The sequence below is a fragment of the Camelus bactrianus genome, chromosome 7 (assembly GCF_048773025.1).
Source record: "Camelus bactrianus isolate YW-2024 breed Bactrian camel chromosome 7, ASM4877302v1, whole genome shotgun sequence".
NCBI classification, from domain to species: domain Eukaryota; kingdom Metazoa; phylum Chordata; class Mammalia; order Artiodactyla; family Camelidae; genus Camelus; species Camelus bactrianus.
The window spans coordinates 49,209,228-49,221,574 of record NC_133545.1 but is presented as its reverse complement, the minus strand read 5'-3'; the positions used below and the strand labels follow the sequence as shown (position 1 = coordinate 49,221,574).

Below are 12,347 nucleotides of genomic sequence, written 5' to 3'. Positions count from 1 at the left end.
TTTGATCTTTGAAGGCAATATCTTTCAAAGAAATGCGTTGCCTACATGTGACCATTGGTCCTTTTTAGGAATCTCAGTATCATGCTGATTTCAATGAGTAAATGAATTTTTAAGATGGTACACTGATGACTCAATTTAATTGAGAGACTCTAAATCGTACTGAAGTCTGTTCAGAGGATCAAATGAGAGAAAGTATGTGACGGGTGCTTCGAAAACAATAATGCACTAAGTAACCATTTTATTATGATAATTTCCAGAATATTTGTCAAACTCTTCATTTCACTGAATATTGGACATTCTTTGCCTTCTGCAAAATTGAGTGGAATTATACCAAGGATTAGCCATAAAGAGTGTTTCAAAATACATTCACAGTAATCCTTGCATTTCTTTATACTTCTTTATTGGAATGTGTTTTAGGCACAGAATTAAAACTGGTGTTGCAGAGAAAGTTGTGGAAATTTATAGGCTTTGGTTTATAGAGAATTGAAGAAGTTTTTCCATCTTTCTGGTGTTTTATTCCTGTCAGTTTGCATTGCTTCTTTCCTTCTTCTCCTTCGCCAGGTCTGGTTTTGAGTTTTGGATTCAAAGAAACCCCAAAGTCAAAACAAAATGGTCAGAACTGCTGACTCTTGTTTTGTAACTGTTTTTAGCCCAGCATTCACAGGAAGAGAGGACACTGACCAGAAACTGCACCTAATTTCACCCAAAATGTTGGCAAAGTTCAGGAACCTTTGAATGAACTTGGGCCAAGATATAGATTTATACCAAAACTTCAACATTTTTGTAACACATTTAAATGAAAATTTAATCAAGTAGTAACACCCAATTAAAAGTAGATATAGTACTTAAAATTTGATATGAATCTGCCAGCTATTTTTGATAAAAATAAAGTTAATATAAATCTAAATACAAATAATCTAATTTATATTTTGTATTAAATGGAATCTTTTGGTTTTTAAAATTGCAGGCACACTTTGGAATCACACATAAAGCATACTTAAGTGTGTTCATTAACCTTGAAATTTTCTTTAAAGATATATAATTACAAAAAAAGTTATGCAAAACTGTGCTTATCGAGTTTCATCTCAGAATTTTTATAGCTGTTATAAACCTTCCATAATAGTGTTTTTATAATGGAAATGCTGACAAAGGCAATAATAAACACCCATCCTAGGGTCTTAATTGTATGTTCATGCAGGAATTACACATACGAGCATAAAATTTGGTTCAGTTTTCAGTGCTAATCTTGACAAAATCTGCTTTCACATTGGGCAACTGTAAAAGATGATCTGCCTGAATGGCTTCCATTGATGGCAAGGTCTTTTGATTACTTTTACTCTCCTTGGAAAGCCTGATTATGTCTTTCAAATATGATTTTATTTAGATCTTTTTTGGTTTACATGTCTGGATACTAATAGTAACCTGATAGTTATAGGGAACTTAGTTTGAGACCAAAAGGCAGTTTTCAGTCAGTAAAGAGTGAATAAATAAATCACCTCCAAGCAACATCTAAAATGATATTTACATTTCAAATGTCCAAATAACTTGATGATTTCAAAAACCAATTATTATAATTTTCCAGAAGTAATCAATACACTTAGGGTTTTTTTTCCAATTGCTGGAAAGTATTGAAAAACCAATATCTACCAATATTTCTGTCAATGTTGGTTTAAAGATAGTAAAAGAATAAGACAATTTTAACATAGAATTTGCTATGTACTAAAAACAGTTGTATTAAAAAGCTCACTGAATTTATGGATTTAACATGGGGAACACTAAAACTATCACATTGCTTAGAAAAGTTGAGTGTCAAGATATGGCAGTTCAGTAGATTCATGTTCAAAATGCAGATAATTTTGTCTTATCTCCATGGTGATTTGGTGTGAGGAATAAGTCAATCCATTTGTCTGTATTTCTGATCCTTAATTGGCTTCAAATTATTCTATTAGTACAATGATCAAGAAGATGTCTTAAGAGACTTTACATTTTAGAGCAGCTTCTAAACATATTAAAAACTTACAAAGAACAAAGCATTTTATAAGCTGTAACAGTTTTAAGAATTGTGGACATAATCCTTCTAATAATAATGGGAAAACTTTTTTATTTAGAGGTTCTTTGGTTGTTACTATATTGAAGAAGTATTCACTGTAGGATATCATGACCTTACTAAGAATATAACAGAATGGTTCAGAAAATGAGGGAGGAGGATTAAGGATGGTAGATGTTTGTATTTACTCTTCAGGATTCAACGATTCTGAAGCCCTTTGTCTACATGGTTTTTTTTGGCTCCTTTAACTTCTGATTTTCAAAATTGGTTCTTTCAAAAATTTTAATGACTCTTAAAGTTGAATCTTTAAAAAAATCTTATTTATCTCTTGCAGATTTTAAAAATATAATGTTTAATTCTCAGGAGGGCTTTAAGTGGGAGAAGGAAGGGAACTTCTGAAAGCTCTTTCAATTTTGAACCCATTCACATTATACATAAAATGTCAACACTTTTTTTTTAATTGAATAAATAAATGGATAAACATGAGGGATTTACGGAGCCACTAGCTCTACATAAGAAGTTGGGGAGCAGAATACTGTCTGATGATGAGTTCAGAAATAATTATTTTTCTTTGACATATTTAAATGCATAATTTTAAATTTGTCTTTAAAGATATAGATATGCAAGTCTGAGTAGCCAAAAAGTTATTTAGAAAAAGAAGAGAAAATTAGTAATTTTACATAACTGATATAGAGGGCACTGTCCAAATTTCAGTTTATTTTAGTTACAGTGCTAAAGAATTAAAAAGAAAATACACTCCTTGGTTTAGCTGATTACATTTTCTCTGTTACCTGTTTATCCTATTTTTATGGCACAGGTGGAAACATTCCTGGTGAAAAGATACAGTTAAAATAAGAAATGCTCTTTGGGAGGGTGGTCATTTCAGAACTAATCCAGTTCCTACAGACAGGATAACTAGGAAGTTTTAAATGAAGGCTCTTGAGAGACAGGCAAACCCCTGCAATATTGGTGGGAGGGAATGTGAACCTGCAGAACCTACTTGGAAGGCAATCTGGCCATTTGTAGCCATAAATTTAAATGTTCATTTGACACAGAAATTTCAATTCTAGTTATCTAATATTGGAAAATTATCATAGGCAGAGAATACATTTATAATAACGCTCTTTGCATCATTTTTTAAAAAAGAAAATATTTTAGCTATCATTTGTAAAGGATTGGAGTTTAGGTTGTGACACATCTATATGACAATAAAATACAGCGATCAAAATTATGTTTGAATAACACTTAAAGTCAAGGGAAGAGTGCTCATTCTATAATGCTGAGTGGAAAAATATCAATTCTAAAAGTATCCCAAATTGGTCAAACACACTGAATTTATATCTGTATTAAAAAAGCCTAGAAGGAAATAGGTAAAAATGCTGAGTGGTAATGCGGAGTGATTTATATTTTATTTCTTTTTTAACTTTTATTTTCCAAACTTTTTAGGATGAGTATATATTACTTCTTAATAAAATGAATTATATTTCTTAAACTATGATGGGGGAATTGCGTGTGTGTGTGTGTGTGCGCGCGCGCGCGCGCGCGCGAGCACGAGCCTGCATGTATTGCGAGGTGAGGGTCAAAACAAAGTGTTGAAATAACAGGATTTATTTTTAGGATTACTGACTTAACCGTCAGGTGAGTATTATTCATTCCGGTTCCTCTCCTCAGTTACCTATGCCTATCTGAAGAACCCCAGTTCAGATGTCAGCAGGCTTCCCATAAGTAAGAACTGTGGAATGGCAGACCCTCCAAACTGGAGGTAGCCCCTCAGCACAGTCCTGCTTCAACCTCATATCCATCGCACACATTTTGGCAAAGCGGAAGAATGCACCTCCTATTCTGACTTTTTGTCTCTCCTGTCCCTAGATTCGGCTAGAAGGAAAGCTATCTTTCCCTAGCTACAGCTAAAAATTTTAAAAGTGCGCGCTCAGGCGGCACTGCGCCTGGGAAGACCCGCCCCTCCTCTCCCCGCTCCAGGCAACAGGAGTAGCACCCGCGGGAGGCAAAGGCTGGGACGCCAAAGAACCCTTCCAAGCCCACGTGAGCCCCCAGCGCGTGGGCCCGAGCTGCCCCCATTCACCTCCAGGTTCAAGCGCTGGGCTCCTGGAGGGACCAGAACAGGGTCGTTGTTTAGCACCTAAGGGGAGGAGAACGGAGGGGAGGGGAAGGGAGAACGATGCCCCTTCTTAGAGGTTGCCGGTACCCTTGTCTCCCCTTCCTTCCCCATCTCCTTCATTCTGCCATTCGACATGCCTAAAATGACTGGACGAGAGCTCTAGAGCCCTTTGGTCTCACAGGAGACTCCACACCCGGCACCCCAAGCCGTTCTTTGCTTCTGGACCTCCCTACGGGCACCGGCAGCAGCGGAGCGCCTGCGGGGATGGCTCAGCACCCACCCTTAAGGCCTTGGGGGGAAAAAAGGTAGGAATGTCTCTTACTTATATTTGGGGAAAAAACCCCAGAAAGGTAAGGAGAGATTGGACTCTATAAAAGCCCCTAAAGAAGGCTTTTGCGGAGAGGATTAGCTTACCACTCACCGGGCAGAAGCTGCTTCGACTGCCCCTACACCTTGTTAACTCGTCCTAACTTGCCCCGCCCGCTCCTGCCCCACACCCCGTAGAGAGCGATAGCGTATACATTAACTCTACTGCTGCCACGCTCCTCGAGGGCTGTGGGGATTTTATAATCCCAAACCAAGCTCCAGAAAGCCAGTTGTTTTGTCTCCGAGCGTCCTTCCTGGCCTTCCAGCGGCATCCACTGCCAGGTCCTGAAACACTTCAAGCCCGCGCGCGCCCTAGAGTGGAGGAGGCATACACCCCCCATTCCAACCCCGCTCAGCCAGTTTCCTTCTTCTCGAAGCTCTCCAAGAGCTCGGTCATGAAGGAAATGTAGACGATGGCCAGGCGTAGGGTCTCGATCCGGGACAGCCTCTTTTCGTAAGCAAAAGTGGGCACTTTCCTCCGCAGCTGGTCGAAGGCCTCGTTGAGGTTGAACATCCGCTTCCTCTCACGGATGTTGGCGGCTTGGCGCTGGGCATAAGTGATCACCCTTTTTCTCTTGGGGCGGCCCAGCAGGGAGGCACCTCTCCCGTGCTCCTCTTCTTCCTCCCCGTCTTCTCCTTCTTCTACTTCACCCTCCTCTTCTTCAGGATCCTCCTCCTCAAAGTGCGCCAGACTCCTGGGTCTTCCCTCTCGGAGCCCAAGGTCTCGGTGGTCCCCAAAGGGGACTCGGGGTGCGAAGTCACAGAGGAGAGGGTGCCCTGGGGAGGCCAGGGACAGGTCTGCGACGAAGTCCAGCATGGTGGCGTCCACGTAGCTCTCGGGATATGCTGCCATCGGGTCAGCTTGGCCCTGCGTCTCATCAGTTTCTCGCAGGGTGGGGCGAGACTGGTGATGGGCTTCCTAACAGCCTTGAATCTGATGCGGCACCATCACGGAAGGGCCAGGGGACATTAACAATAATAACGAGGCAGATAACAGGATTAGTTGCACCGAAAGGGAAGGTTCTGACAACGTTCCTTCTCTGGAAACTGATGGAAGAAGACAAGCTTGAGCACGCATGTAAGACTCACAAGGACAGGCCTTCAATTTTGAGATCCTTTTCGCTGCACCACCTGGGACAGTTCCTTTTTGGCAATAACCCCCAGTTCTTACCTGCTGTGCTTTTTTTGGTCTTTCCTCACCCCCGCAGACAACTAATATTCTTCAAGCTCCTTATCTCATGTAGTTCTTTAATTTAGCTTTAGAATTTCAAAGAGAGGATGTTTTCCACCGCTCTGGCTTCTCCTTGGCTTCAGAATAGGAGTTCTGAATCTTGCCACCTTAGGCTGCCAATGGGTGTGAAACAAGTGCATGTGCTTTTAATGATGTCCTGAAGAGGGGCCCTGTCTGCCAGGGGTCGAGGGGAGCTGTTTGTCTGGTATCCCAGTGCAGCAGCTACTGAAAGGCAAGATCTTCCATTAGCTTAAGTAAGCACGGTAGGGGGGCCGAGAGTGCATTCCCCAGAGTCACTGTTGGAACCGGCTTTCTTTCCATCGCTTCATAAACAGCTCTCTGGCCGAATTACAAACCCTTACTTCTAAAGTCTGTTTTCTTGTGATCAGTCTAACAACTGAGATACTTGACTTTACTTTCCTTATCCTTACCTCCTATCCATGTAAAGTAGAGGATTTTACTTAGAAGGCAAAAGTTACAACGGCATTAAAATAAAAATGGGAAATTCAGAATATTTTCTTGGAGCCTGCGTTACTGCATAATCCCAGCGTGGGAGGCAAAGCAAACCCTCCTCCCAGACAAAATTTCAATCTCCTTCAAAACTGTGATTTACCCTTTGATAAACCAACGTGGTCTATCAGCTCACCCTCTGTTGAGAAGACTTTCAAATTTTAAATTGCTGATCGGTATTTGTGAACAAATAAACACCCTCACATTTCCATCTGGCTTATTTTCCTGATTGATTTGTACCATCCCACAGGATTTAAGAACAGAAGCTTTATTGTATTTAAGGAGGATAAAAACTACACTTAATTCTGTTTAAGGGAGATTTTGTTATCTTTAGATCGTTTTTGAGATGAAAAAAGATCTTAAACTTGGTATAAAAATAAAATTTTACTGATTTCATATTAGCTCTAATTATTTTTTAACAAAGAGTTCATTTTTCCTTTTTTGTTTGCCAATAGCTATATTTACTTAATTATTTGGTGTAGGGATTTTTAACAAGACATGGGGCAAGACAATTTATTAGAAAATAATTTTAAAGATGTATTCGAAGAAGCAGCCTAAAAAGATGAATATAGAGACGCCTTGGTTCAAGGGAGAATCGCCTAGGACATCAATTTCTATTAATGAGGTTAAGTCGTGACTATGACGGTTCAGTTAGTACATTGGACAGCTCCCAGAAACCGCGGATTTCTAACAGGTAAGGGTAATTCCCCTTTCTTCTTCTTAGGCTCCGGGTGAGTACTCTCAGACACTATTTAAGCAATATCACTTTAGATTCTTTTTTTCTCCTTTCTTTTTCTTCTTCTTTAACCCATTTGTGTCTGGGTTCTCCCTTGCTCTTTTGTCGTTTAATTGGTTTTCTTTTCTCTTGCTACTGTTTACTCTTCACTCTCCAATTTGCATTGTGATAACTCAGGAAGAGGAGAATTAGAATTAACGTTCCTGAAAGATGTTAATAAGAATAGGATCTTTGATTATGATTACCCATTTGGTTCTTACTAAACTTTCAAAGAAAAGACTAAAAAGGAAAAAAGAATTGGAATTTCAACAGTGGCTAAGGAATAAGTAAATGGGAGGATTAATTTGTTTTGACAAGCACTAACATGCTTTCTAACTCTTGTTTAACTTAATGTATTATTACTTGGATAAAATTTTTAGTTAACTTTTAGTTGTTGAATGTTCCTCATGGCTTATTTTTGCCTTATAAATGCACACATAAGTGGAATAAATACCTTGTCTAGTAGAATCTAGTGCTGCATGAAACAGAACAGTTAATGAAGGGAAACATGAGAGAAATTTAAATTTAAAATTTAATAAAATAAATGTCAGAAGCTATCATGAGACACTAAAGAGATACTTCTTTTGGACTAAAATTTTGTATGATTTTATCTAAAGGAATGAATATCTCAACAGTCATTCACAAAAGAAACTGCAGAAAAATTAAAGGAACCAATGCACAGGACTGGGTTGCAAGATTAATACTAAATATTAGAGAATTTACAAAAATATATTAATAGATATGTCTGTAGCAGTAATTTAAAAAAAATTCCCTTCAATTTCATCATAAAATCCCAAGATAGACATATGTTTATACCACAATAATTTCCATTTATCTTACAAGGTTCTAATCATGGTGATATAATTAGAGCAAAGATGTTAAAATCTAAGTTATCATGGTTGACTCTTCTTTTTGTTTGTTTATTAATTATAGGACATATTTTTTTGTTAATTAATTACAGGACAGATATAAGTGAAATTGTTTTTCTCTGCTTATTTTGAAACATTCACTTTACTTAAAAAGAGTTTTTGTGGCTATTTGGTTCCACAGCAAATATACAGAATACATGTAGTACATTTATAATAAAGTACTATATGGTTCAAAGCGGTTCATCCCATTGGAAGGAAACATTGTTTTCATTTCTAGATTTGAAAGTTAAGACAGAATTTTTTTTTTTTAAAACTCAATTGATGATTAAAGGAAGTTAAATACAAACTTGACTTCTTTGGGTTCTAGGCCTACGGATAGTTTATAAGTATTCAGTGACCTACATGGAGGCTTCTGTAGAGAGTCTGATAAGCCCTCATCAAATTCTGCTCAAGATGTTTCAAGAAATGATCATGTCAGTTTTGCTTAGTTTATTACCTACTTTATCTCTATTGGCCATCCCAATTAAACATAAAACATTTTGTGTATACAGATGGTCCCTGACTTACCATGGTTGGACTTTAATGATTTTTGGCTTTACTATAGTGCAAAAGTAACACATATTCAATAGGAACTGCACTTCGAATTTTGAATTTTGATCTTTTCTCTGACTAGTGATACATGGTATCATCCAGCTCTTGTGATGCTGGGCAGCAGCTGCAAGCCTCAGCTCCCAGTCAGCTCTGCAAAAGGGAGTGTGAACAGCCCACACACTTACAACCATTCTGTGACCACACAACCATTCTGTTTTGCACTTTCAGTACAGTATTCAATAAATTACATGAGATACTCAACACTTTGTTATAAAGTAGGCTTTTTACTAGATGATTTTGCTCAACTGTATGCTAATATAAGAGTTCAGGTAGGCTAGGCTAAGCTATGAGGGTTAGGTTAGGTGTATTGTACTCATTTTGACTTTTGGGATTTTCAATTTATGATGAGTGTATCTGGACATAACCCCATCATAAGTTAAGAAAGATCTGTACTATTATCCTGTATTCAAAATCAAAGCAGAAAAAAATGACCAAAAATAATGTGAGCAATAATTCCTAAGGGGGCTGGTGCATGGGATTAAGAGTGTTAAAAAGAGAACAATAGATAAAAAATATTTAGGGAGTAAAGCAAATACCTAATTCCCCCAGATTTATTAAAACTCTTCCTTTCCCTCCCTTCTTCACGCCCCTTCTCCTAGTCTTACAGAATCATTACGCAATTTTAGGGAAAATGATAAAATAGAACAATGGTAGATGCTTGTCACAATTGCATGAAGAAAATCTAAGAAACACTCCCTTAGCTGACACAGAGAAGGGTCCTGTGTTCTCTTACTCCACTTCAAATTATGCATGGTTTAGAGCCATGGCTGATTTTAGAGTTAGAAGAATGTATACGCATCTACTTTATTTTTCCGTTTTTAGGTAAACTTTTTAAACTTTAAATTTTTAATTTTTTATATAAATTTAAAAGTTATATTCAAAATACAGTTATTACAAAATACTGGGTATATTCCCCATGTTGATATTTGTAGACTATCTTACAACCAAAAGTTTGTACCTCCCAATCCCTCACCCTTATAATGCCCCTCCAATTAGGTAAACTTTTTTTGAAGTTTAATACATATACTTAAAAATCACAAGTCATGTATGTGCAGCTTAGTTAACTTTCATAAAGTAAACATACTCATGAAACTAGTGCCCAAATTAAGAAATAGAATGCACCACTGATGTTAAAGATGATGTAAAAACAGGTTAATATTAAGTATATGGCTTGAGATTATTTCAACCTTGTACACATATCCAGTCACAGAACACTCTCCAAAGTAACAGTCTCCAAGGTATTATTCTTCTAAGATTAATTTAGCCTATTTTTGGCATTATATAAAAATAAAATATATTCTGTGTACACTTTTGTGTCTTTTGCTCAATATTTTTGAGATTCGCGTATATTATTCTCATTACTGGATAGTTTTTCACTGTGTGAATATATCTTCTACTATTGATGGGCATTTGGGTAGTTTCCAGTTTTTAGCTATTACAAATAGCAGTGCTATGGATAGTGTTGTACAGGACTCTGGTGAAAATATTTATGCATTCCTGTTTGGAATACACCTATAAGTAGAATAGGTTATGTATACATTCAGCTTTGGTAGTTTTTGATACACTGTTTTCCAAAATGGTTGTAACAATTTATACTGTCACTGGTGATGTACTAGAATTCCAGTTTCTTCACATCCTTGTTGGCATTTTCAAGCCATTCTGAAGGTGTGAATGTATCACATTGGGGGTTTCATTTGCATTTCTCTGACAACAAATGAAATTGGGCACCATTTCATATTTATTAATTAGGTACTGACTCCTTGGTAAAGTGCCTGCTCAAACGTTTTGCTAATTTTTATAGTTTTTAATTCATTTGTATATATATTTGGATATGAGTCTATGTCATATATATGTATTACAAATATCTTCTCCCTTATTCTGTGGCTTTCCTTTTCATTCTCTTAAAGATTGTCTTTTGATGAAAATAAGTTTTTATTTTTATTAAGAAAAGTTCTAAGTTCTAGATTACACAAAAAAAAGAGGAAAGTACATAGATTTCCCATATATATCCTGCCCCTACACATGAATAGCCTTCTTCATTATTAACATCTCCCACCAGGGTGGTACATTTGTCACAACTGATGAACCAATACTGATACATCATAATTACCAAAATCCATAGTTCTATCTTAGGGTTCACTCATGATGTTGTTGGGTTTGGATAAATGTATAATGACATATCTCCATCACTATAATACAGAGTATTTTCACTGCCCTAGAAATTCTCTGTGTTCTGCCTATTCATCCCCTACCTCTCCACCAACTCCCACTCCCAGCAGTCACTGATCTTTTTGTTGTCTCCATAGTTTTGTCTTTCTAGAATGTCATATAGCTGGAAATCATACAGTATGTAGCTTTTTCAGATTGGCTTCTTTCACTTAATAATATATACTTAAGTTTCCTCTATGTCTTTTCATGGCTTGATAGCTCATTTCTTTTTAGTGCTGAATAATATTCCTTTGTCTGGATGTTTATTTATCCATTCACCACCGAAGGACATCTTGGCTGCTTCCAAATTTTGGCAATTATGAATATAGCTGCTACAAACATCCATGTGCAGATTTCTGTGTAGACTTAAGTTTTCAACTCCTTTGGATAAATATCAAGGAGCATGATTATTGAATTATATGCTAAAAGTATATTTTGCTTTATAAGAAACTGCTCAACTGTCTTCCAAAGTGGTTGTACCATTCTGCATTACCATCAACAAATCAATGGGAGTTCCTGTTGTTCCATAACGTCATCAGCATTTGGTGTTGTCAGTGTTCTGGATCTTGGTCAGAAGTTTTTGGCTTTAAGGTAGTTAAAATTATCATTTCTTTCCTTCTTAGTACTCTTTATATCATGTTTCAGAAATCTTAACCTATTCCAAAGTGATGAAGATGTTCTTTTATGTTTTAATCTGAAAGCTTTTCATCCTCTTACATTTAGAACTTCAATTAACCTAGAAGTGATTTTTGTATGGTATGAGTAACAGAGTTGGTGGTCAAGATTTATTTGATTTTCAACTGGATATCCAATTAACACAAGCATCATTTATTACTGAAACACCCATCCTCTCCTCATTAAACTTATTATATAAAAATATTTCCAAATGAAGTGAGTATCTTTTCTGTCCTTAGAAGCTCCAGGAAAAAATTCAAGAAATGTTTAAGACACTCAATTTTACAGTTTGTCTATACTTGGAGTAAAGAAATATGTGCTTCCTTTTAAACTAACATCCTGCTATTCTAATTAAAATCCTGAGTTCAAATGAAATAAGGGCTCCTTAGAATGCTGTAGTTTAGGGACTGGCAAACTTTCTCTTTAATGGGAAAATAGTAAATAATTTAGGCTTTTTACAGGTCATACGTCTCTGTTGAACTATTCAACTTTGCCTTTAGGATATAAAAATAGTCAGACAATATGTAAGTGAATGGCTGTGTTCTCTAAAACTATATTTACAATATTTGGAAATAGTCAGACAATATGTAAGTGAATGGCTGTGTTCTCTAAAACTATATTTACAATATTTGGCAGTGGCTGGATTTGGCCCTTGGACTATAGTTTGCCAACCCCTGCTCTATTTAATAACCTGGGACTCCTAATATGGAGACTTGCCAAGATAAAGCACTAAAAAATATAAGTGAATATGAAATTGTTGAGCATGTATGCTTGTATGTGTACATGTGCGTGTCAGGGAGGTGAGGGGTGGACAGGGAGTGCGAAAATGCTCCTGAAGCAGCTGAATCTGTGCCTAGTGTCTTTGAAATTATACTCAGGTGCAATAGAGTAACAGG

At 36.9% G+C, this 12,347-nt stretch overlaps 1 protein-coding gene across 1 annotated transcript; it reads right to left on the bottom strand.

Annotated features, from left to right (window-relative positions):
* Positions 1 to 4,884: 4,884 nt before the first annotated feature.
* FERD3L (Fer3 like bHLH transcription factor) lies at positions 4,885 to 5,385 on the bottom strand. The gene has a single exon (XM_010967177.2). It carries the CDS (start codon positions 5,383 to 5,385, stop codon positions 4,885 to 4,887), a length of 501 nt encoding a protein of 166 aa, XP_010965479.2.
* Positions 5,386 to 12,347: the final 6,962 nt, after the last annotated feature.